The sequence below is a fragment of the Moschus berezovskii genome, chromosome 10, assembly GCF_049115385.1.
Source record: "Moschus berezovskii isolate FMDL1 chromosome 10, NW_MosBer_1.0, whole genome shotgun sequence".
Lineage (NCBI taxonomy): Eukaryota > Metazoa > Chordata > Mammalia > Artiodactyla > Moschidae > Moschus > Moschus berezovskii.
In genome coordinates, this window is record NC_142469.1 from 44684610 (window position 1) to 44711626 (window position 27017).

The 27017-nt window shown below is 37.7% G+C and overlaps 1 protein-coding gene, 1 long non-coding RNA gene and 1 pseudogene across 4 annotated transcripts in view; 1 reads left to right on the forward strand and 2 right to left on the reverse strand.

The window, feature by feature from the left end:
• Positions 1–11862, forward strand: part of REV3L (REV3 like, DNA directed polymerase zeta catalytic subunit) — a 183808-nt gene extending 171946 nt beyond the window's left edge. For all 3 annotated transcript variants that reach the window (XM_088840621.1, XM_088840622.1, XM_088840623.1), the window contains 5 exons: positions 1235–1372; positions 3945–4135; positions 4786–5032; positions 6692–6898; positions 10739–11862. In XM_088840621.1, the coding sequence (XP_088696747.1) occupies positions 1235–1372; positions 3945–4135; positions 4786–5032; positions 6692–6898; positions 10739–10879 (924 nt within the window). In that variant the 3' untranslated portion in view covers positions 10880–11862. The remainder of the gene's footprint in view (positions 1–1234; positions 1373–3944; positions 4136–4785; positions 5033–6691; positions 6899–10738) is intronic.
• LOC148776307 (uncharacterized) lies at positions 2815–18019 on the reverse strand. The gene is made up of 3 exons (XR_016038410.1): positions 17771–18019; positions 3915–3968; positions 2815–2994 (listed from the first exon to the last, which is right to left on the reverse strand). It is a non-coding gene; the product is annotated as an uncharacterized LOC148776307 (long non-coding RNA).
• On the reverse strand, positions 14056–15634 carry LOC148776308 (large ribosomal subunit protein mL51 pseudogene; annotated as a pseudogene).
• Positions 18020–27017: the final 8998 nt, after the last annotated feature.

Genomic DNA, 27017 nt, shown 5'->3' on the forward strand with positions numbered 1-27017 from the left:
ATTAATAGTGGTGGTGAAGCCAACAGTAACAATTTTGCTGACTTTGTCAGTTTCTAGGTGAGAGGGCCAAAATATCAAATACAATCACAGATTTGCCTGTCTCTTTCTTTTAGTTCTGCCAAAATATATTTCATGTATTTTGAAGTTTTCTTATTAGCTATATATACATTTATGGTTATCTGTCTCCTTGATGAACTGATATTTTTATCTTTGATAATATCCCTTGTCTGGAAATCTACTTTTTCTGATATTATATAGCCACTCCAGCTTTGTTTTGATTAGTATTAACAAGTGTATCTTTTTTTTCTAACCTTTCTATTCTTTTTTATTTAAAATAGATTTCTAGTAGAAAACATTGTTGCATCTCTTTGATGGGATCTAATCTGATCATTCCTGCCTTTTACAAGTTACATTTTCTTTTCACATTTTCTAACCTCATTTTTTCACTTTTTACACCACTTACATTTAATGTGACTACTGATATAGCTTGGGGCAGAAGAAAGGACCAGTTTGGTAATGTAAAAAGGGTGGAGACACACACCCATTCATCCAGGAATTCCACTTCAGGAATTTATCCTTCAGATTAATCCATGCAAGGTTGTTCACGGGAACACTATTTATGATTCCAAAAGATTGAAAACATCCTAAGTGATGCAGAGTAGGTAACTGGTTACAAAATTCATTATACCCTCATAAAAGGGACTGCTATGTAGCTACAAAACAAAATGAACATTCTGTTCAGAATGGAATTCTCTCCAAGATAATTACCAAATGAAGCAAGCAAAGTGCAGAGTGAGGTAGAAGGTAAGCTACCCTCTGTGTATAAGTACATGTACTTAGAATATCTCTGGAAGAACATACAGGAAATCAGTAACAGAGGATGCCTCTATGGAGGGGACGGTAGACTTTATTGTATATTCTCTTGTAACTTTTTAATGTGTACCATATATGTAGGTATTACTGAAAGTTTTAAAATTGTTTAAAGAGATATGATTGACTCTGAAAGAGCAGTGTCAGCTGAGGAAGGAGCAAAATTGGTAGTGCAGGCAAAGACAACTCATTTTATGTGCTTTGTCCTTCAAGTGTTGTTCATGAATTTGTTGGGCCCTAAGCCGTATTTAGAATTTTCTTAAAATTGACATCTGGTTAAAGAGAGAAAAAGGCATATAAAAATAAGATGTTCTTGGTTGGGGGGAAGTGGTTATTGAGAGACATTTTATTAATTTCATCACAGGTATATTTGCCCTGTGTCTTACAAACAAAAAAGAGGTATGTGGGTTACATGTATGAAACACTGGATCAAAAGGACCCAGTATTTGATGCAAAAGGAATAGAAACAGTGAGACGAGATTCCTGCCCTGCTGTTTCTAAGGTAAGTTTTATCTATCTTGTTTTCATCTTTTAGAAATAAGTGGCAAAGAAAGTGGTAAACATCCTTAAGCAAATATCTAGGTGGAAGAACTGAATAGACTATATGACTATGTCTAACTAAAAGAGAAACTGTATGACTTTTTGAATTTCATTTTTAATGAAAGCAGCTTATTTAAGTCCTTACCTTTTACACAGTTGCTAAAATGCAACACTTGATAAAAATTTCCTGCCTAGTCATCTAGAGTTGATGCAATATTTTATCATGTGACAACACCCAAAAGCTGTGAAGCAGGATAAAGAAGAGAAAGTGAACAGAGAAATTTCATAAGTAAAATAATCCATCTCAGATTAACTGAAATTGTTTACTTGGGTTACCAAGTACCAGTTAGGGAGATTTCTGAGCACTGGTACTATAAATTACCTAAATTTCTCAACCACAGTAATTTTAGTCATAGTATTTTTTATTTCTTTTTTTCTTTATTCAGGCCCATATTCGTTCTGTAACAAACCAAAAATAATTACTATCAATCTCTTATGCTTTTAATGCTTCCTTAAAACTCAGTGTGTATAGAGGGGGAAATGGCAGCCCATTCCAGTATTCTTTCCTGGAAAATTCCATGGACAGAGGAGCCTGGTGGGCTACAGTCCATGGGGGTCACAAAGAGTCGGACATGACTAAGTGACTTTCACTTTCGAAAGAGAATGAGAAAGAAAAGAAAACATCATCTAATAGTCACAGATTTGGTTCTGAAGGACAACTGTTATGATTTCTGGAGACGATCAGATTTTTTAGTACTCACGTATAGGTTTTTTCCTTTCCTGTAGTATTAAAGGACAAAGGTGAAATAGTATTCTATATATCTATAAAAATCAAAGTGCATACCAAATATTTGATATTTGATCCCACAGGGATTGACTTATTAGTACTTGCCCAGCCTTGTGAAAAGTACATGATGCACCAGGTCCCTTGAGGGCACATTCAGTGTCATAGAAAAGAGTAGCCTTTGAGGATCAGGAACTGCGGTTTCATGGTAGAGAAGTTTTATAACAGACATCAAAAATATTTTTGGAAAACAGTTATGTTCAAAATTTAAAGATAAATGAGAAATGTATGCCTTCAGGTCAGTTCAGTTCAGTCGTTCAGTCGTGTCCGACTCTTTGTGACCCCGTGAATCACAGCACGCCAGGCCTCCCTGTCCATCACCAACTCCCGGAGTCCACTCAAACTCATGTCCATCGAGTTGGTGATGGCATCCAGCCATCTCATTCTCTGTCGTCCCCTTCTCCTCTCACCCCTAATCCTTCGCAGCATCAGAATCTTTTCCAATGAGTCAGCTCGTCTCATGAGGTGGCCAGAGTATTGGAGTTTCAGCTTTAGCATCAGTCCTTCCAATGAACACCCCGGGTTGATCTCCTTTAGAATGGACTGGTTGGATCTCCTTGCAGTCCAAGGGACTCTCAAGAGTCTTCTCCAACACCACAGTTCAAAAGCATCAATTCTTCGACGCTCAGCTTTCTTCACAGTCCAACTCTCACATCCATACATGACCACTGGAAAAACCATAGCCTTGACTAGATGGACCTTTGTTGGCAAAGTAATGTCTCTGCTTTTTAATATACTATCTAGATAAAAAGACACAAAACCAAAGTCTTAACTTCTTGCAGACTGCTGATTAGAAGCTTCATGGATTTTCAGAACATAAATCTCTGTTTTGTGTACTGTTTATTCAGATTAATTCAACAATGTGCAATAAAGGTTTTCTCAAAGCAAAAAAAAAAAAATAGAGTGCTATTCCACTTACGCCATTTGAGAGCATTAAAAGCATAAGAGATTGACAGTAATCAACCTATATATCATATATGTAACATTATGTAAATTTGAGATATATTTCATACTAGTTTCTAGAAAGATACTATCCAGTGCATTCTTTCTCTGAGGAAAGAATGGTACCTTAGCTAAGTTAGCAAACTTGTGTAAAATACGTATGGATTCCAGTACTCATAATAAGATACAGAGACTTCACCTGGAACTAATTTAAATTCATTCCACTGTATGTCAGTCATTTTCCAATAGAAATACTGCAGCACAGAAAATTCTGTCACAGTTTCTATTTATTGACATTATAAAAAGGCAAAAGACTGACTTTTCTTTCACTGCTTGGTAATGTTTAAACTTCTTTCTGTCCACCTGAATCCAACCCTTTCTATAACAGAGTAAATAAAACATAATCCATGAAAATCATGTCTGGCTTTCTGTGCCTGAAGTGGTCTTGGCTGTATAAGACAACTGAAATGCTTCATGTTGCTCATCGCACACAGCAGACATTGCATCTGCATGTCATTCCAATATGATTTTCCTCAAACTACATAATTCTATTTTTAGAAATAGCAAGCTAAATCTTCAAATAATTTCCAGTTTCAATAATTTTTTATTATCCAGTCATTGTAAATAGCAGATTGTTTAGGTAGATCAGGAAGTTTTCTGGTAATTATGTAAGTGAAAGTGTAACAGTGGTGATGAAATATATTAGAGGATACTTTACCTTTATGAGCATATCCATTTTCTTTTTAAGATACTTGAGCGTTCTCTGAAGCTGCTATTTGAAACAAGAGATATAAGTTTAATTAAACAGTATGTTCAGCGACAATGTATGAAGCTTCTGGAAGGAAGGGCCAGCATACAAGATTTTATCTTTGCCAAGGAATACAGAGGAAGTGCCTCTTATAAACCCGGTGCCTGTGTGCCAGCCCTGGAACTTACAAGGTAATGATGAGCACAGCACACAGCCCTCAGTACCTAGTAAGTGTGGTCCTGGGATTCTGAATGGTTTGGAGTAGATGAAAAGACCTAGTCCATAGACACAGATACATAGTTGTCTGTTCTCCTGCCCACATGAAGCCTTATTAACACGAGTGGATGACCCCCAAATGCTGCAAGCTCTAAAGTGGAAAAAAGAGCTCCTCTTCTGGCCTTCCCTGCAAAAACTAGATTCAGTGAAACTGTAATGTTACAGAGCTGGAAGTGATTGTTTTTCCTATATCAGAATCACAGGTAGTCCCTTAATATTGATCCTACCACACAGTAAGGTGGTGTCATTCTAGGAGGAGATCAGCTGATCAGCTAAATTTTCTCTTATCTTTTAGATTTATGATAGTTAATTTAAGCTAGTTGGTAGCTGCCAACTCATATTGTTCTCCAGGTAACAGTAATTTACAGGGTAAGTTTTATTAAACTTTTAGAGCATATCCACTTGGTGCTAAGTGAAGTGTATATGGTTGTCAGAGTTAAAACTACCTTGAAGGTTCCCCTTAAAGTTTCTCATGGCTTCATTATTGTTTAATTCTCATTTCATTTTCTGGAGAGATGCCTTCCATGACAGTCTTTGAGTGACCGTTTTATTTGGATTTAAATAGGAAAATGCTTACTTACGATCGGCGCTCTGAGCCTCGAGTTGGGGAGCGAGTACCATACGTCATCATTTATGGGGCCCCTGGAGTACCACTTATCCAACTAGTAAGGCGCCCAGTGGAAGTCATGCAGGACCCAACTCTGAGACTGAATGCCACTTACTATATCACCAAGCAAATCCTTCCACCCCTGGCAAGAATCTTCTCTCTCATTGGTATTGATGTCTTCAGCTGGTATCATGAATTACCAAGGGTAAGCCTACTAAAAAGTACCTGTGCTATGACTCCATAGAGAATTCACTTAACACTTTCAATAGAACTAAAGATTTTATTTACATGCTATCAGAGCAGAGCAAATCCTTTATTATCCTAAACCAACAAAGGTGCTATATACTTTTCTGGTTTCATCTTTTACAAACACCTTCCCAGCTTCTGTCAGATTAGCCAAATTATAGAAGATTACAATAAATCCCACAACTACTTCAGTGATAAACACTTAACTATAAAATATCACAAACAGCAAATAAAAATGAAAGCAGAAATTCCTTCAAAATGAGTATTTTAGAAATATATAAGCTCTAGTAGCTAGACATAGTTTTATAGAAACCAGAGTAAAGAATATTAAAGTATCGTTTTACTAAAATAAAACGTGCAGTATGAAATCTTACCAAAGGGAGTTTTGCCTGAACTCGTTTTTTCTTAGTTTATCCCCATGCAAACTCTGAAGGAACAATTTGTGGTTCTGTAACAATCAGGGATACATTACTCTAGGAAAGTAACAGTTTTACCTGATGTTTACAATTAGGTCTGCTCAGTCATTTGCTCAGACTCTGAAAGCCTGAGAGTATTCAGGAAAATTGATATGTTAATACTTAAATTGTTTTTACTTTCTCAGTACCCACTTAAGGCCTCAAGGAAAAGAATCAGCTGGGAAACTGAGGGTGAAGCTGTGCTTCAGACAGCCTGTGCTGGCCAGCATCTGTAACGCTGGGCCCTGGCTCTGCACCAACAAAGCTATTAGTGTTTTTCATTACATCAGCAGCAGGAGTGTTCAACCAGTGGCATTTATAAAAGGCTAACCTAATAACTTTGGTGCAGAGTGACTTGTAAGACACCAGGGGAATACACCAAGGGTATGATAGTAAGAGGATAATATTTCAGTGTGAAAAGAGTATCAGAAGACAGATCTCTGAAACCATTATCAACTTCAAAGAAGGAAGCTTAGGTGACATGTATCTAATTTCATTTGAAATGCTCCAGGTTTTCTTTTGCTTGAATTTTGTACCTTAATGCCTAACAGGTTACTTTTTTACCTGGCTTCCATGGCCGAAACTGTGCAGTCTTAAACAGTATCCACTCTCAGTCTGGATTTCCTCCTTTGTCCGCCCCCCGATCTCCTTTGCCCCCTATAGTTTCATACATCTACATATTGCAACCAAAAAAACCGAGTGACAAGAAACTATTTTTGTTTTTCATTGAGGTATAATTGACATACAATCTGATGTTAGTTTCAGGTATACAGTATAGTGATTTGACAATGAGATGATCACCATGATAAAATCTAGTTATCATCTGTTACCATTTAAAGTTACTGCAATATTATTGACTGCATTTCCTGATCTGTATAATATATCCTAATGACTTATTTACAACTGAAAGTTTGCACTTTTCTGAGACCATTCCCCCCCAAAAAAGGAAAACAAAACAATATATCTGATGATATTAAGCTATAAAGGAAGGACTTTGTTCTTTTCTAAAGCCCCATTATCTAGAACAGTGCCTGATATATAGTAGCTATTTAGTATTTGTTGAACACAGGAAATAATGCCATAGTGATCCTGTAATTAGCATTAGAAGAGCCACTCTGGTATAAAGCTGGCTTAGACTTATTTCTGAATTGATGTTTATATAGATCCAGAAGGCCACCAGCTCTCGAAGTGAACTTGAAGGGCGGAAAGGCACTATCGCACAATATTTCACTACCTTACACTGTCCTGTGTGTGACGACCTGACTCAGCACGGCATCTGCAGTAAATGTCGCAGCCAGCCTCAGCATGTTGCAGTCATCCTCAACCAAGAAATTCGAGAGCTGGAACGTCAACAGGAGCGACTTGTAAAGGTACAGTCTTGTTCAATAGACCCAAAATCCCAAGCAGCCTGAGACTTCAGGGAAATGTAGTCAACTCCTGAGGGAGGTGTAGTGTGAGATGCGAAAGTGGAGTAAGGATTCTAAGTTAATCAACTTCTAAAATCCTGACAATAGCGTAATTGAACTACTAAAAACTAATTATGTTTATTAGAACCATAGAACTATAGCCATCCAGTTTCTTTTATAGCAGTATTTCTAAAAAAAGAAAGTACTAATTGCTTTGTGTCCCATATATACTTATCATTCTCATAGAAATCTTGTTTTCTTAGAGAATTGCTAGTCAACTTGGAAGGTTTGCAGTTCTTAATGACTGATTATATATATCTCCTTATACCATCATGTTTCAAGTTACATTTTTAGCTTTCAGGCAAGAATAACAGTCTTGTGGTGGAGTTTGTTTTGTCTTTAGATGAGCAACATATAAGGTTATTGAAATGTTTTAAAGCCAACCAGATGGTTGAGAGGCAGTGTGATTTAGTGGAAAATGAATCCAGCTGATAGTAAGGACATCAGGTTTTCAGTCTGAACTCCACAGTATTGGCCATGTCCCTGGCCCCAGATTTCTCAGAATGTAAACTGATGTTCTTTCATAGGTCCCTACTAGCTCTTCTGTTGTGAACTCTCCTATACAATCGCTCCTAGCAGCTCATCTGCTCTAAAGTAATCCAGCCACTAGTATGTAAAGGCCAGGCTCTGCACCATGCCCCTGCAAGGTAAAGAGGCTTTTGAACCAAGTCGGAGTATCCACAGCCTCCTAGGAAGACACTCCTAGCTGCCACACAGGGCAGCAGGACAGAAGCCATCTCTGGGGAGACCAGGCTGTTCAGAATTTGTGTGGTTATAGAAGGATAGTTAAGGACTGTTACAGACTGTTTCCTCTGCACCATTCTAGCCGCTGTTCTGCACTGGTAGAAAACTCTTTAAATAGTGTATATAGCTAGTCATTCAGAATGCAGTAAATGAATCCCATTAAGGATGGTAGCATCTGAAAGGTATGATTTTATTGATGCAACCATGGAAACCTAGCTTATTGAAATGATAAACTGACTTTTCCCTCTCCCCATCCATCTACTGATTACTTCTTAAGAACTTTTCTGCTTCCCTTCTGTTATCATCCTATAGTCCAACCACCATTATTTCTCCCTAAACTCCTGCAGCAGCCTCACACTGATCCCCCTGCCATCCTGTCCATTCTCAGCACTGTGGCTCGAGCATCCTCACCACAGAGCAGGTGAGGACAGAGGCCCTGCCCTTCTCTCACTGCTGAGTCAGCTGTCCCTAGCTAGAGTCCAGCCCTTGGTGGTGGTCATACATATGTATTAAATGAGGAAACAGCTTCTTGCTGAATGCACAGTTAAAGCAGCAGTAAGTCACTGGAGTGATTACCAACCGATTTTCAGCCCATTTGTCCCCGTTTTTGTACCGCCACAAAGTGGTGGTTGTAGTTACTACAACCAGTAGTCACCGGGCATCCCTAACTTGTGTCTTTTAGGTTCCTGCCCCAATGGCAGCAACTTGCCCTCCTAGAAAATTCCCTAGTTGGCTTCTAGTAAAAGGTGCAGACATGGGCAGGGCCTCCAGAGCTCCTAAAGTCAGAGGCAGCTCCCTGGACCTGTCTTCTGCCCCCAGCAACATACACTGTGCTAGTTAGTGCCATCAGTTTAACCAGAACCTTCGTTCAATATTAGGTGTTAGTTCTTATAAAAATCCAGTTTTAAAAGTAATAACTATTCATAAATAAGGGGTGGTTCATCATCTTTAAAGAGATATTTTAACTTTAGGATTGCATTTTTCCTAAGAGAATTAAAATGTGTGTCTCCTGTACATAAATAACCTGTAGGAATTTCTCACAAAGCAGAAATTACAGGAGATAAAATGAGAAACTGTCAGAAACATTAGTAATAGTAAACAGCTCTCATACCAAGACAAGTGATCAGAAATAAGTACAATTACTAAAGATATAAACATTATAAGGTAAACCTTTTGATTATATATCAAACTCTCTAACCCAATATTAGAGAATATATCTTTTCCAGTTACAAAAACATTTATATGAAATGTTAAATAATTGACCATATCTTAGAATACAAAGACAAATTTCAGAAAGTAGAAATATTACAAACCTTTTATCAATACAATTCTATAAAGCTAGTAAACTCAGAAAACAAAATGATCCATTTGGAAATTTTAACATTCCTTATTTAAACAAACAGTACATACAAGATTCTAGACAGCCATGGCAGATCTCAGAGAAAAATTCATCACCTTAAACATTTATTTATAAACATAAAAAACAAAATTAAGCATCTGACTGCAAATTTTTCAAAAATCTATAAAGTAAACCAAAGGATAACAAAAGAGAAGGATCAATAAGTATTAAAGCAGGTTTTTTTGTTTTTTTCTTAAGCATCTGCTAAAAAATTAGTTTCTAGGTTGCGGTGTTTAAAGTTTTAAACATAACCTGTTCAGGGTTTAAATCACTAGTAAAGGATCTTGAAACTAAACATTAAGTTTAGCGAGACAAGTAATTCCATCCTGGTTTATTTATCAGACAAGCACAGAGTGCATAAATATTTATCAGTTTGTTCTGGCACCTGGATGTAGCTGCAGGACATGGAGCTGTAATACAGACATTCTATATTTAGGAGTAGCTTTAAGTCTCTTGGCAGAGATCTAATTGGTGAAAGTCTTCAGAATAGAACAGCACATTTAGTCTCCAGAAAGCACACTGAAGCTCGGGGCTCTGAGGAGTTCGCTTGTGGCAGTATCATAATACTGGGTAGAGTAACCAGGGTGCTGAGAAAAACGGACCCTGCAATCGACTGAAAAATATTGGGGTAGAGAACGACTTTTTTTTTTCCCTGTGAGCCCTCTAAAACAGAAGCTTTTAGATACAGACCAGAGAATTAACAAGAGCAGATCTGATTTCTCTCTTAAAAGGTAATTAGTATAACAGCAGCTAATTGCTATCCCTTTTTTAAATCACTTGGATAAACTGTTCACATTAAAAATCAGCCTGTATTTTCTTAACCCTTGAGGCCCTTACTAGTATCCTTTAAAGTTTTTTTCTTTAAAGTTTTTCATGTTTTACCACTTTTAAACTGTGTGTGTGACTTGAGACCTTGCATATTAAAATCTGATCACTGGGTAAGATATAATGCTTTTCTTGAAAAATTGCCTTATGATTTAATATTTTCTTTTAGATCAGTTCTCATACATCAGCATCATCTGGGAGCCCTAAGATGTACAGATTCTTAAGCTCTCACACCCAGAGATCCTGATTCATTGGTCTGGGATCAGGCTCAGACCTTAGTCTATTTTTAAGCTCGTGTACAGCCAGGGTTGAAACTATTGGTCTATCCAGCTACTTTCAAAATCTTTGATATTTTTCCCCCCATTTTCTCTTCTGAAATAAGAAAGTGGATAACTTTTTTGATTAGCATATAAAACGTTAGAGTAACTTGAAAAAAGTGTACATTGCTAATTTAAGAGCCAGTCTTTGAATGGTAATTGGGTAGCCTATTTTGTGGATCTTAATACAATAGGGATTCTACCATAAATGAAAGCTGATTTCTGGGATTAAATGAATCCTTTAGGGAATTTCATGCTCTATGGTTTGTGAAATAATATTCTTTAGAAACATCTCAACTTAGGGTTGGCTATGCTTCAAAAAGATGAAAACTAATGAAACTTTTCTGTAATATGTGCCAGTAATTTGTGGTGGGTCACAAAGGATTATAAAAGTCTGCTGTTTACACATAGAGACAGAAACCTTCCTGGTGTTTTGATGTACTCCTTTCGATCTTTCAGATATGCAAGAACTGTTCAGGCTGCTTTGATCGACATATCCCATGTGTTTCTCTGAACTGCCCAGTACTTTACAAACTTTCCCGAGTAAATAGAGAATTATCCAAGGCACCGTATCTCCGGCAATTACTAGACCAGTTTTAAATTGTCAATATCACAGAATTCCAGGTGCTATTTTTTCAGTGTTTACCACTAAACTGTTGTGCATGGTGCTTTTTCAACTTTCATCAAGTCAAGTATGTTCATTGTCTGTCTATTATCTGAAGACTATGAAGACTTTTATGATAACGGAATTAAAAATCGTATTTGTTGATCTCTGAATAGCTCACTTCTTACAAATGTACAAATTCCTCATCCTCTCACCTTTTTAACATTGTTTTATAATGCAGGTGTTGAATTTGCTCCAGTATGTGTAACATCTTGTAAATCCATTTGAGTAGATCGTATTTACTTCCCTGTGGAAGGAGCACTGAAAACCTCTTTAAAAAAAGACATTCGTGTTTTCCTTGAACTGTCTGTATCAAGACGTGTTACTTAGAGATACTCATTCACTTTATAATTTTGACTGCGAAATATTTTGTAAATACACTTTTTTACTTTTCAAACAACTGAGTAAAATAATGTGCAATGAATTTTATACAAATGATTTTCAAGTTGTTTGGTATATTTCCTCTAGGTTTTGCTTGACTCAGAGTAGAGTTGTTATTTTGATCAAACTGTGCAAACAATAGTACCATGTGTAGCATTTTGAAACATTATTTTCTAAAACCGCTGTCTTGCTTTAGCTATTAATGGGGCATTGTGAGGAACTGTGCAAAGACATTTTTGTTACAAACCTGTGGGCCTGTTGCAATACTTTAAAAATTAAAAATTTTATTCCATTTTTGCTTGTTTTGTATAGACATTTCTATTGCTTCTAAATATGCTTAAAATATTTTCTTTCCTTATGTACTGTACAGTTAATCTTATTTGCCATCATCTTGAACACAAAATGTGTATTTAGAATATTTGTATAACTGTATATAAAAAAAGAATTATGTGGTCAGTGCATTGTTTTCTAAACTGGAAATCATTTTGTTTTAAAAGTTAATAATGGAAACCATATTAAAATTGAATAAAATACGAAATACAGCAGTGTGGTTTTATCTTGCTGTAAGTCGAATGCTCGTCATCTGTTCTATAAGCCTACATTAGTTACACCCTCCCTGCCCCACCCATTCTGAAGTTTAATAAGGTAAATTTAACTCATATCTTAATTGATGCTGTAATTCCCTTACTCAAACTTTCAGATTTTTTTTTTAATGGGAGCAAAAGTAGTCTGGAAAATGTTTAGCTTTCATCCTTTTAGAGTTCTACAAATCTACATTTTAGTACATCTCCCATGTTCATTTAGATATAATGTCCAGAGGGAAAGCAAAAATTATATTAGTACTTTAAAAAAATTATTTTCAATAGAAAAAAATTAATTTTAACATAGAAAGCTCATCTAGTTATGCACTGGAAATAGGTCTTCTATTTACATCATCTTTCTCATCAGAATAGCTAGACACAATATTCTCAACAGAATAATCATTCAGTACCTAGTGCTCGAAACTAGTTTTAGGCACTTAGCATATCTCTGGTTCCCTTTTCTGCAGGGAACTGCCTCCCTTTTCACTCTGCCCTCAGAGTCTGTAGGCTGACCGCCTTTTAATGAGCTGCATTTGCTGTTTCAGTAACTGTCACCAGTGTATTGAAACATGATCCTATTTTACCAAAAAACATTTTATAAGAAGCTTCCAGTATACTTTCATAATTATTTCTCCTCCCTTTTAGAACAGCTATTAATAAAGTTTTCTCTTTCACCCAGATTGAAAAAAAAAAAACTTTCATCTTCTGAGTTATGCTGAAGAAATAATCTCAACATTCCCTTAAGCTAAAACTCCTCTCATTCTGTTCTCTTCCCACCAATGTGTTTCCCTAGAGGTAAAGCAGTAACAAAAGCTACTTACAATGCTAAGCTCCCCTCTTTGCTCCCGCAGAGAGGGGTCCCAGTCAATAGCGGAAACAGGCTGACATGTCATGTTACCTTTACATGAATGTCAGTTTCTAATAGTGTCTGTGAAGAAGGCCAAAATATTGGGGGAAAACAGATTAAACTGTGAACAGAGGAGCAGATACAAAGAACGCTTAGAGGAGGTAGTTCTGTGAGGGCTGGAGCAAGTTTGCAGACTGTTCTCAGTAAGACCTGCACCTCTTGGAGTTGCCTGCCAGCTGCACCCTACTCAGTATTTCCCTCCTAAATACCTGTCTCTCCATGATATGAGGAGGCTTGTTACACCTAACCATTTTTAGTTTTATAAGTGAATGAATTTTGATACCATTAATGCCCTGGAGTTTTGCTTAATACGTAGCTATAGGAAACAGTCATGGATTGTTTCTAGCATTTGGGATCTGAGGAGGAAGATGTAGCAGTAAACCTACCACATGTGTCTCATTTCCTCACTCTCAAAACTGTTTTGTCACTTTGGTCAGAGCAGCTTACAAAGATATCTTGCAGAAGAACTCAGATTTTTTTTTTTTTGTACACTCACAGTATATATTAATATCCAGAAAAATTAAAAACAATGTCATGCATGATTGCCTTGAAAACCCAGCTGTGAGGAAACTTTTCATCTTACTCTTCTGTAATTTTACAATTTTGAACTATCTGCCTATATAGAGGGATACATTTTAATTATAAAAAAAAAAAAAACAACCCAAAAAGACTCTTAAGACTCAGCTCAGTTCTAAAGATCACAATCTTTGGGGGCAGGGACTAGATTTTTTAAACTATTAAACTATGCAGAGATTCTGCTGATCAATAAGGCTTAGGAACCACTCATATGGTACTTAAGGCCTCATGTATTAAAGTATCAGACTATAACTTTATACCCATAACTAGAAAAGCATGGGGGGAGAATTATTTTATACTGTTTTTCCAAAAGTTCTCATCTCAGAAAAGGTACTAGATAAAAGTGTAACAGTATAACTATTTTTCTATGATATTTCATTCCAGGACAGAAAGGTTTTTAAAAATACATTTAACATGGCATTATGGGACAATTTAAAATGAAGGGCCAAACATCAAAAGATGCCAACAATGATTTTTTATTTTTTAAACACCTCAGGTATGGCTAGACTGCAAGGGGCAAGTGATGAAGTCCAAGGCTAAAACTGTAAGACTTAGGGATGAGTTCCACTTCCTCCTTGCATGAATGAGTAAAACTAGCATCTAGAGGAAACTAAAGTTGTGGATACTGGATTACAAAGGAGTCCCACATTATCACTGAGAGCATCAAAATCCCCTTCCTCAAAAGGAAAAGTACTTTTCCCTTCTCTCCGGTGATAGACATGCTTCTGCCACAGTTCCCAGCTTTTTCTTCTACCGGTGCTTCCGATGTCGATTAAAGCGTTTATAGAGAAAGCTGATGCGCTTGTTCAGGTTGTGCAGGTCATCAATGAACATCCGATTTCCTACCATTCTCTTCTTTCGAATACAATGCTGCAGTTCATTCCCCTTCCAGCCTCGAAGCCACATGGGGCCTTTGATCAATTCTTTGGGGTGCTTTTCAAAGTTTCCCAGGATCCCAATGTCATATACCCCGAACATCGTCCTCTTCTCGTTCCAACGATCAACCACTTTGGGGGGCGGGAGGGTGACCCTTACATGGAACAATCTGGGAATACCCAGAAAGAAACTTCTGCAGGCCAGTGGCACCTGGCTCCATAAGCCCCTGCCTGCCACCCAAGGGAGGCTCCCTGCCATTCCACTCGCCTCTCCCCTGCAACACCGCACGAGCACGAGAGGGAGGGTTAGACGTGGCCTTCCAGGAGATAACAGAACCTTCTCCGCTGGAGTCAGAAGGGTACTAGAACTCAGATTTATAAATGAGGTTTCTATACATATTTGGAGAGAAAACATGACCAGGGAGACAAATGAAGCCATTTTAAAATCAAAATACGGCCTTAGTGCCTGGAGTCCTTCACTGACTGACTTGTTGGAGGAAAGGACAGGGAGGTAACGGGTAATAACGATAGGTTAGGAGTAAGGAAATGCTGTGCCCTGGGCTTTCGCATGATTGTTGATGGTAATGCAGCCCTTTGGAAAAGGAACTGAATGGCTACAGATACTAAGAAGTTTAAAAATACTCATTTTCTTTGAAAACTCAGGATAATACCACCTGCCCTAACAGGCTTTATGAATGGGGATGTGGGTGAACGCAAAATACATACACAAATGTAAAGTATTAGTCATTCAATAAATACTTAGCATTTAAGTTATGCCCCACATTTTGTTCATCTAGAGAAACCAAAGTAATCCCGTCCTCGGGTATATCACAGTCGATTGGTAAAGACAGAAAATTGACACTGGTTTCAAGAGGATGAAGATTTTTGCTGCCTCCATTGGATAAATCCAAAAATAAAAGAATACCAGAGCTGATCACTGTTAGAGAACTCCAGGAAGGCTTAGCCACAGAAGACCCCAGGTGGGAACTGAATATTCAAAAGGAGCAGCTAGTCTAGTGGGCTGGCATGAGCCCCAGGTCCTGGCTTCACCCACCAGCAGGCAGGCACCAGACCTGCCTGAGGTCTCCTGGACCCTAACTCGGCTGACCAGTGAGCCAGCACTAGCCCCAGGACTCCCGGAGTTCCACAGCCAGACATGGCATGACCAAGCCCTGGCAAAGAGCAGCCATCTGCAGAAGTCAGGGCCTGCAACCAACTCAGCCAGGGGCCAGGCAAGCTTACCAGACTGCCCATACCAGTCAGCCTGCCACACAAGAACCACACAGCCAGCTCAGTGGGCATCCCTAGAGCATACAGCTCTGCTGATGAGAGGGGAGTGTGCTGCTGGGACACACAGAACATCTCTTACAATAGGCCACTTCTCCAAGGTCAGGAAACGTACCCAACCCACCAGATACATTAAAAACATTAGGGAAAATGAGGTGACAGAGGAAAATACCCCAAAAGAAGAAACAAGATAAAGTCCAGAAGAAAAACTAAGTGGATATAGGCAATTACCCAAGAAAGAATTCAGGGTAATGATCATAAAGATGATCAAAGAACTTGGGAGAAAAATGGATGCACAGAGCAAGAAGTTAGAAGTTTACAACAGAGAGTCAACAAATACAAAGAACTACCTACCAGGGATGAAGAATGCAATGACTGAAATGAAAAATCCTGGTGGGAATCAATAGTAGACTAAATGATACAGAGGCATGAATCAGCTAGCTGGCAGACAGAGTAGTGGAAATCAGTGATGCTGAAGAAAAAAGAAATGAGAACAGTTTAAGAGACCTCTGAGACAACATTAAGGGTACAAATATTTGCTTTATCGGAATTCAGAGGGAAAAGAAAAAGAGGTTGAGAACACATTTGAGACATAATGGCTGAAAACGTGCTTAACCTGGGAAAGGACACAGACATTCAAGACCAGGAAGCACAGAGTCCCAAACTAGATTAACCCAAAGTGGACCACACCAAGACACAGGAATTAAAATGACAAAAATTAAGATAAAGAGAAAATATTAAAATTAGAAAGGGAAGAGCAAGGAGTTAACACAAGGGAACTCCCATAAGGCTAACAGCTGACTTTTCAGCAGACCAGAAGGGAGTGGAGGCTTCCCTAGTGGCTCAGACAGTAAAGAACCTGCCTGCAATGCAGGAGACCCAGGCTCAATCCCTGGGTTGGGAAGATCCCCTGGAGAATGGAATGATAACCTACTCTAGTTTTCTTGCCTGGAGAATTTCATGGACAGAGGAGCCTGCCGGGCTAAGTCCATGGAATTGCAAACAGTCAGACACAACTGAGCAACTATCACTTTCACTTTCAGAACACAGTGGCATGATATATTTAAAGTAACGAAAGGGAAAAGCCTATAACCAAGAAGATTCTACCCATCAAGGCTCTTGTTCAGATTTGATGAATAAATCAAAAGTTTTATAGACACACAAAAGCTAAAAGACTTCATCAGCACCACAGCAGCATTACAAGAAATATTAAAGGAACTTCTCTAAGCAAAAAAGAAAAGACAACAATTAAAACCATGAAACTTATGAAATGAAAAGGCTCACAAATAAAGGCAAACATACAGTAAAGGTAGTAAATCATCCACATACAAAGCGACTGGGAAGGCTAAAACACAAAAGTAAAATCATCTGTATCCACAACGAGCAGTTAAAAGATACACAAACTATTTATTTAGATGTATAATAATTTCAAAAACAGTAACTGTGAGGGGTAGAGTACAAATGCAGGGTTTTTAAAATGTATTTGAAATTGAGAGAACAGCAACAAAAACAATCATACTCACATACACACACACACAGAGCCCTCCCCACTTCATGGTAACCACAAACCAAAAAATCTATAAAAGATAAACAAAACAGAGAAAGGACTCAAAACATAACACTCAAGATATTCATCATTCAAATCATAAGAACAAAAGAAGAAAAAAAATCTGCAAAAACAACCCCCAAACAATAACAAAATGGCAATAATAATATATATATCAATAATCATCATAAATGTAAACTGATTAAATGCTCCAACCAAAAGACAAAGAATGGCTGAATGGATACAAAACAAGACCCGTATATGCTGCCTACAAAAGACACACTTCAGGTCTTAAAGACAGAGAAAGTGAGGGCATGGAAACAGGTGTTCCAGGTGAACTGAAATCAAAAGGAAGCCCAAGTATCAATATTTATACCTGACAAAACGGACTTTAAAATGAAGACTTTTATAAGAGACCTAGAAAGATGTTACATGATGACCAATGGATCAATCGAAGAAGATAAAACAACTGCAGATATATATGCACCCAACACAGAAGCACCTAAATACATAAAGCAAATATTAATGGACATAAGAGAAGAAACCAATGACACATAGTAGCAGGGGATTTTAATACCCTACTTACATCAATGAACAGATCATTCAGAACAAAAAAATTACTAAGAAAATGTTAGCCTAAAATGACATATCAAGTGCACTTAGCAGATACATACCGATAGATGATTCCATCCAAAAGTGCCAGAATACACATTCTTTTCAAATGTACATAGAAAACTCTCCAGGACAGATCACATGCTAGGCCACAAAACAATCCTTACTAAATCTGAGAAAACTGAAACAGCGTCAAGCATCTTTTGTGAAGACACTGTGAGACTAAAAAACAACTTCAAGAAAAAAACTAAAAAAAAAAAAAAACCACCACACACACACAACGGGTGGAGGCTAAACAATATGCTACTAAATAAACAATGAATCACTGAGGAAATCAAACAGGAAATAGAAAAACACTTGGAGACCGATGAAAACAAAAACACAATGATCCAAAATATAATGGGACACAGCAAAAGCAGTTTAAAAGAGAAGTTTACAGCAATACGAGCTTACCTCAGGAAACAAGAAAAAATCTCAAATAAACAACCTAAACTATGACTAAAGGAACAAGAAAAAGTAGAATAAATAAAAGCCAACACTGACAGAAGAAGAGAAAGCCTAAAGATCAGAGCAGAAATAAGTGAAACAGAGACTAAAAAAATACAACACAAAAAAATCAATGAAACTACAAACTGAAACAACCAACTGTATACCACAGGGAACTATGTTCAGTATTCTGTAATAACCTAAATAGGAAAATAACTTGAAAAAGAATAGATACATGTATATATAACTGAAACACTTTGCTGTACACCTGAAACCAACACAACATTGTTATCAACTATACTCTAATAAAAAATTTTAAAGAAAAATAAGTCTAGAAAAATAGAAAAAATAAAATCAGTGAACCTAAGAGCTGATTCTTTGAAAAGACAAACAAAATTGATAAACCATTACCCACACTCATCAAGAAGAAAAGAGTGCCAAAGTCAATAAAATCAGAAATGAACAAGTAGTAGTTATATAACTGACACCACAGAGAGACAAAGGCCCATAAGACATGATTAGAAACAACTATATCCCAAGAAAATGGACAACCTAGACAAAATGAACAAATCCCTAGAAACATAAAATCTCCCAACAGTGAACCAGTAAGAAATAGAAAACACTGAACAAATTACCAGTGATGAAATTGAATCTGTAATTTAAAAAACCTCCCAAGAGAACTTCCCTGGTGGTTCAGTTGTTAAGAATCCGCCTGCCAATGCAAAGGACACCAGTTCAATCCCTGGTCCAGGAAAACTCCACATGCCACAGAACAAGCAAACCCATACACCACAACTACCAACCCTGGGCTCCAGAGCCTGGAAGCTGTTAACACTGAGCCCACTCACCACAACTACTGAAGCCCAGAACAACTAACCCATCACAACGTCATGCTCTAGAGCCCATGCTCCACAATGAGAAGCCCATGCTCAAGAAGACCCAGAGCAGCCAAAAATAAATAAGTGGTTAAAATTTTTAAATTAGAAAAAAAAAACCTCCCAACAAGTAAAAGTTCATTGCCAGATATGTTCACTGGTGAATTCTACCAAACATGTAAAGAACAGCTAATACCTATCCTTCTCATACTATTCCAAAAATTTCAGAGGAAAGAATGCTTTCTAACTCATTCAATGTGGCCAGGATCACCCTGATACCAGACAAAGACATCACACAAAAAGAAAATAATAGGCTAACACTATTGATGACACCATTCAATATCACAGTAATCCAAGTCTATGCCCCGACCAGTAATGCTGAAGAAGCTGAGGTTGAACAGTTCTATGAAGACCTACAAGACCCTCTAGAACTAACACCCAAAAGAGATGTCCTTTTCATTATAGGGGACTGGAATGCAAAAGTAGGAAGTCAAGAAACACCTGGAGTAACAAGCAAACTTGGCCTTGGAGTCAGAATGAAGCAGGGCAAGGGCTAATAGAGTTTTGCCAAGAGAACTCACTGGTCATAGCAAACACCCTCTTCCAACAACACAAGAGAAGACTCTACACATGGACATCACCAGATGGTCAATACAGAAATCATATTGATTATATTCTTTGCAGCTGAAGATGAAGAAGCTCTAGACAGTCAGCAAAAACAAGACCAGGAGCTGACTGTGGCTCAGATCATGAACTCCTTATTGCCAAATTCAGATTTAAATTGAGGAAAGTAGGGAAAACCACTAGACCATTTAGGTATGACCTAAATCAAATCCCTTACAATTATACAGTGGAAGTGACAAATAGATTCAAGGGATTAGATCTGATAGACAGAGTGCCTGAAGAACTATGGACAGCGGTTTGTGACACTATACAGGAGACAGGGATCAAACCATCCCCAAGAAAGAGAAATGCAAAAGAGGCAAAATGGCTGTCTGAGGAGGCCTTACAATAGTGTGAATAGAAAGGAAGCAAAAGGCAAAGGAGAAAAGGAAAGATATACCCATTTGAATGCATAGTTCCAAAGAATTGCAAAGAGAGATAAGAAAGCCTTGCTCAGTGATCAGTGCAAAGACATAGAGGAAAATAATAGAATGGGAAAGTCTAGAGATCTCTTCAAGAAAATTAGAGATACCAAGGGTACATTCATGCAAAGATGGGCACAATAAAGGACAGAAATGGTATGGACCTAACAGAAACATAAGATATTAAGAAGAGGCGGCAAGAATACACAGAAGAACTGTACAAAAAAGATCTTCACGACCCAGATAATCACGATGATGTGATCACTCACCCAGAGTCAGACATCCTGGAATGTGAGGTCAAGCGGGCCTTAGGAAGCATCACTACGAACAAAGCTAGTGGAAGTGATGGAATTCCAGTTGAGCTATTTCAAATCCTAAAGGATGATGCTGTGAAACTGCTGCACTCAACATGTCAGCAAATTTGGAAAACTCAGCAGTGGCCACAACACTGGCAAAGGTCAGTTTTCATTCCAATCCCAAAGAAAGGCAATGCCAAATGCACTCATCTCACACGCTAGTAAAGTAATGCTCAAAATTCTCCCAGCCAGGCTTCAACAGTACATGAACCTTGAATTTTCAGATGTTCAAGCTGGTTTTAGAAAAGGCAGAGGAACCAGAGATCAAATTTCCAACATCTGTTGGATCATCAGAAAAGCAAGAGAGTTCCAGTAAAACATCTACTTCTGCTTTATTGACTATGCCAAAGCCTTTGACTGTGTGGACCACAACAAACTCTGGAAAATTCTGAAAGAGATGGGAATACCAGGCCACCTGACCTGCCTCTTGAGAAATCTGTATGCAGGTCAGGAAACAACAGAACTGGACATGAAACAACAGACCATTTCCAAACAGGGAAAGGAGTACATCAAGGCTGTATATTGTAACCCTGCTAATTTAACTTATATGCAGAGTACATCATGAGAAATGCTGGGCTGGATGAAGCACAAGCTGGAATCAAGATTGCTGGGAGAAATATCAATAACCTCAGATATGCAGATGACACCACCTTTATGGTCGAAAGCAAAGAACTAAAGAGCCTCTTGATGAAAGTGGAAGAGGAGAGTGAAAAGGTTGGCTTTAAACTCAACATTAAAAAAACTAAGATCATGTCATTTGGTCCCATCACTTCATGGCAAACAGAAAGGAAAGAAGTGAAAGCAGTGACAGATTTTATTTTAATGGGTGCCAAAATCACTGCAGATGGTGACTGCAGCCATGAAATTAAAAGACACTTGCTCCTTGGAAGGAAAGCTATGACAAACCTAGAGAGCATATTAAAAAGCAGAAATATCATTTTTCCAGCAAAGGTCTGTGTAGTCAAAGCTGCACCAAAGAATTGATGCTTTCGAATTGTGCTGCTGGAGAAGACTCTTGAGAGTCCCTTGGACTACAAGGAGATCCAACCAGTCAATCCTAAAGGAGATCAAGACTGACTATCCATTGGAAGGACTGATGCTGAAGCTCCAATAATTCGGCCACATGATGCAAAGAGCCGACTCACTGGAAAACACTCTGATACTGGGAAAGATTGAAGGCAAAGGGAGAGAGGCGGCAGAGGATGAGATGGTTAGATGGTATCACCAACTCAATGGACATGAATTTGAGCAAACTCTGGAAGATACTGGAGGACACAGGAGCCTGACATGTGCAGTCCATGGGGTCACAAAGAATCAGGCACGACTTAGCAACTGAACAACGACACAAAAAACAAAATTAGAACACTCTTTACCACTTACACAAAAATGAATTCAAAATGGATTAAAGACCTAACTGTAAGATCAGATATTATAAAACTCTTAGAGGAAAACACAGGCAGACTACTCTCTTGACATAAATTGCAACAATATCTTTTTTGATCTGTCTCACAGAATAATGGAAATAAAAACAAAAACAAATAAGACCTACTCAAACTCAAAAGCTTTCGGACAGCAAAGATAGCCATAAACAAAACAAAAAGACAACCCACAGAATGGTAAGAAAATATTTGCAAACTATGCGACTGACAAGGAATTAGTAACCAAATTTTACAAACAGCTCATGTGGATTAAATTTTTTTAAAAAACACGCAATCTAAAAATAGGCGGAAGACCTAAACAGACATTTCTCCAAAGACCTACAGACTGCCAAGAGGCACATGAAAAGATGTTTAACATCACTAATTATCAGAGAAATGCAAATCACAGCTACCATAACATACCACCTCACACCAGTCAGAATGACCATCATCCAAAAACCTACAAACAATAAATGCTAGAGAGTGTGGAAAGAAGGGAACCCTTCTACACTGCTGGTAGGAATGTAAACTGGTACAATCACTGTGGAGAACAGTATGAAGTTTCCTTGAAAAACTAAACATAGAGCTATCATATGTTCCTCCTACAAACCAACTTTTGCACATATATCTAGTGAAAACCATGGTCCAAAACAGCACACGCACCCGTGTTTATTGCAGCACTGCTTACAATAGCCAAGATATGGAAGCAACCTAAATGTCCCTTGACAGGGGAATGAACAAAGATGTGGCACATATACACAATGGAATATTAATCATTACAAACAATGAAATAATGCTATTTGCAACAACATGGATGGACCTAGAGAGTGTCATACTGAGTAAAGTCAGACAGAGAAGGGAAAATATATGACATCCCTTATATGTGGAATCTAAAAGAAAATTATACAAATGAGCTTACAACACAGAAAGAAACTCACAGACTTAGAGAACAACTGATGGTTGTGGGGTGGGGGCGGGGCAGGAGGGACAGGGAGTTTGAGATGGTCACGCACACACTGCTATATTTAAAATGGATAACCAACAAGTCCCTTCTGCAAAGCACATGGAACTCTGTTCAATGATATGTGGCACCTAGATGGGAGGGGATTTGAGGGAGAATGGATACATGTATATGTATGGCTAGGTCCCTTCACTGTTCATCTGAAATCATCACAACATTGTTGATCTACTATATCCCAAATAAAATGTTCAAAAAAAGAAAAGAAAAAGATGTGGCACATATATAAATGGAACATTACTCAATTATGGAAAAGAATGAAATAATGCCATGCACAGCAAAACGGATGCACCAGAGACTGCCACAGTGAGCGAAGTTAGAGAAAGACCTACATCACATGATATCACTCACACACAGAATCTTTAAAAAAAAACTGATACAAATCAACTTATTTACAAAGTGCAAACAGACTCACAGACTTAAAGAATGAATTCACAGTTACTAGGGCTGAAGAATGAGGGGGAGGAATAGTTAGGGAGTTTGGGATTGACATGTACACGCTGCTATATTTAGAGTGGATTTTTAACAAGGACTTATGATATAGCACAGAGAGCTCTGCACAATATTATGTAACAACACAATGGGAAGAAAAATTTTAAAGAATAGACACATGTATAACTGAATCACTTTGCTGTACATCGAAACTAATACACATACAGAAGAACTATTGTGTCTCTAAACATTAATAACCAAATATTAGAAAGTGAAATTAAGAAAGCAGTCCTATTTACAATTGCATCAAAATGATTAAATATAAACTTAACCAAGGAGGTAAAAGCCCTGGACACTGAAAGTGTAAGACACTAATAAAAGAAATTGAAAACATTAAATAAAGGGAAAGATATTCATGCTCAAGGATTGAAAGAATTAATATTTCTTTTTAGAATAAATATTTTTAAATGTCCATATTACTCAAACAAATCTACAGATTCAATGCAGTCCAGATCAAAATTCCAATGATATTTTTCACAAAAATAGAACAATTTTAAAATTTGTACTGCTGCTGCTGCTACTGCTAAGTCACTTCAGTCGTGTTCGACTCTGTGTGACCCCATAGACGGAAGCCCACCAGGATCCCCCATCCCTGGGATTCTCCAGGCAAGAACACTGGAGTGGGTTGCCATTTCCTTCTCCAATGTGTGAAAGTGAAAAGTGAAAGTGAAGTTGCTCAGTCATGTCCGACCCTTAGCGGCCCCATGGACTGCAGCCCACCAGGCTCCTCCATCCATGGGATTTTCTAGGCAGTAGGCAAAATTATCTTAAGAAAGAAGAAAAAAGCTGGAGGCATCATGCACCCTGGTTTCAAACTGTATTACAGAGTTAGAGTAATCAAAACAGTATGGTTCGGAGGGGGAAGATACATAGACCAATGAAACCTATACCTACAGAGTGCCCAGAAATAAATCCATACGTGTATGGTCAATTAACGTGCAGCAAAGGAGACAAGAGAATACAATGAGGGAAGGATAGTCTCTTTAATAAATGGTGCTGGGAAAACTTGACAGCTACATGCAAAAGAATGAAACTGGACCACTGTTTTATACTACACACAAAAATTAACTCAAAATGGATTAAATTGAATGTAAAACCTTAAACCATAAAAATTCTAGAAGAAAACAGGTCGTAAGTATCCTGCCATCTGTCTTGGCTATGATTTTCTAGATTTGACACCAAAAACAAAGGCAATAAAAACAATAATAAACAAATGGAACTATATCAAATTAAACAGTTTCTGCACAGCAAAGGAAACCATAAACAAAATGAAAACCTAACAAATGGGAGGAGATATTTGCAAATTTATTTACATAAACAAACAGCACACACACACACAAAAGCAATATGACCTAAAAATGGGCAGGGGATCTGAGGAGATATTTTTCCAGAGAAGACATACATATGGGCAACAGTTACTGAAAAAGTGTTCAGCAACATTAATCATAAGGGAAATGCAAATTAAAATCAAAGAGAGATCACCTCGCATCTGTTAAAATGGCTATTATCAAAATTTAAAAGGTATGAAATACCAAGTGTTAGCAAAGATGTAGAGAAAAAGAAAAACCCTTATGCACTGTCGATGGAACTGTAATTTGGTCCAGCCACTATGGTAAACAGTATGGAGTTTCTTCAAATAGAATAGAACTATCATATGACCCACCAATTTTCCTTCTAGATATTTATTCAAAGGAAATGAAATCACTTTCTTGAAAAGAAATGTGCAAGCCCGTGTTCACTGCAGCATTATTTACAATAGCCAAAAATGGAAACAACCTAAGTGTCTACTGATGGATGAATAAAGGAAATCTGACATGTGCGAACATATGTGTATGCACGTATATATGGTAGAATGTTAATCATAAAAAAGAAAACCCTGCCATTTGCATCTACATGAATGGACCTTAGAGTATTATGCTAAGTGAAGTAAGCCAAAGAAAGGCAAATACTGTATAATAACACATATGTGGAAACTTACAAGCTGAATTCATGGATACAGAGAACACACTGGTGATTGCAAGAGTTGGGGGATGGGGAGTAGACAAAATGGGAGAAGAGGGTCAGAAGGTAAAACTTCCAGTTATGAAATAAGTAAATCCTGGGGATATACAGTGAAGCAACGGTGACTGTATACCGAGCACAATAAAGGAAGCAATAAACAAGAAGAAAAGACCGAGCACAATAAAGGAAAGCAATAAACAAGAAGAAAAGACAATCCACAGAATGGGAGAAAGTATTTGCAAACAAAGCAGCCAACAAGGAATTAATCTCCAAAACAGACAAATAGCTCATGCAGCTCGATGTAAAAAAAACATCTAAAAATGGGTAGAAGATCTAAAAAAGACATTTCTTCAAAGACATACAGATGCCCAAAAAGCACATGAAAAGATGCTCAAACTCACTAATGCCAACCAAAACTACAATTAGGTATCACCTCACACCAATCAGAATGTCCATCATCAAAAACTCTACAAACAGTAAATGCTGGAGAGGCTACGGAGAAAAGGGAACCCTCCCACACTGTTGGTGGGAAGTAAACTGGTAAAACCATTATGGAGGACAGTAGGGATGTTCCTTATAAAAAACTAAAAACAGAACTACCGTATGATCCAGCAATCCCACTCCTGGGCATACGTCTGGAGAAAACACCAATTCAAACAGATACAAATCACTCCCATGCTCACTGTAGTGCTATTTACAATGGTCAAGACATGGAAGCAATCTAAATGTCCATCAACAGATAAATGGATAAGGAAAATGTGGTACTCTCATCTGGAATGACTCTGGCCTGACTCCAGAGGAAAAAAAAAAGATGTGATACCTATGTACAATGGAACATTAGTCATTTAAAAAAAAGAATGAAATAATGCCACTACATATAACATGGATGGATCTAGAGATTATCATACCAAGTAAGTCAGACAAAGACAAGTGGAATCGGTTATATATGGAATCTAAAAAATGACACAAATGAACTTATTTATAAAACAGAAATAGAATCATGAGGGTAGAAACAAACTTATGGTTAACCACGGTGGGGGGAGGGATAAATTAGGAGATTGAGATTGGCATATACACACTACTATTGTAAAATAGTATTAAGGACCTACTGTATAGCACAGAGAACTCTACTAAATACTCAGTAATGACTTGCATGGGAAAATAATCTAAAAAAGAGTGGATATATGTATAACTGATTCACTTTGCTCTATATCAGAAACTAACACAACAGTGTAGATCAACTACATTCCCCCTAAAATTAAAAAGAAAACAAGTGTACTGAATACTTGAAAGCTGCTAAGAGAATAAATCTTAAAAGTTCTCATCACAAGAAAAAAAAAAGTGACTGTGTGGAGATAGATGTTAACTAAACCTACTGTGGTGATCATTGCACAGTATATGACCAACCTATATTAAAAAGTAGAGACATTACTTTGCCAACAAAGGTCCGTCTAGTCAAGGCTATGGTTTTTCCCGTGGTCATGTATGGATGTGAGAGTTGGACTGTGAAGAAAGCTGACTGCTGAAGAATTAATGCTTTTGAACTGGAGAAGACTCTTGAGAGTCCCTTGGACTGCA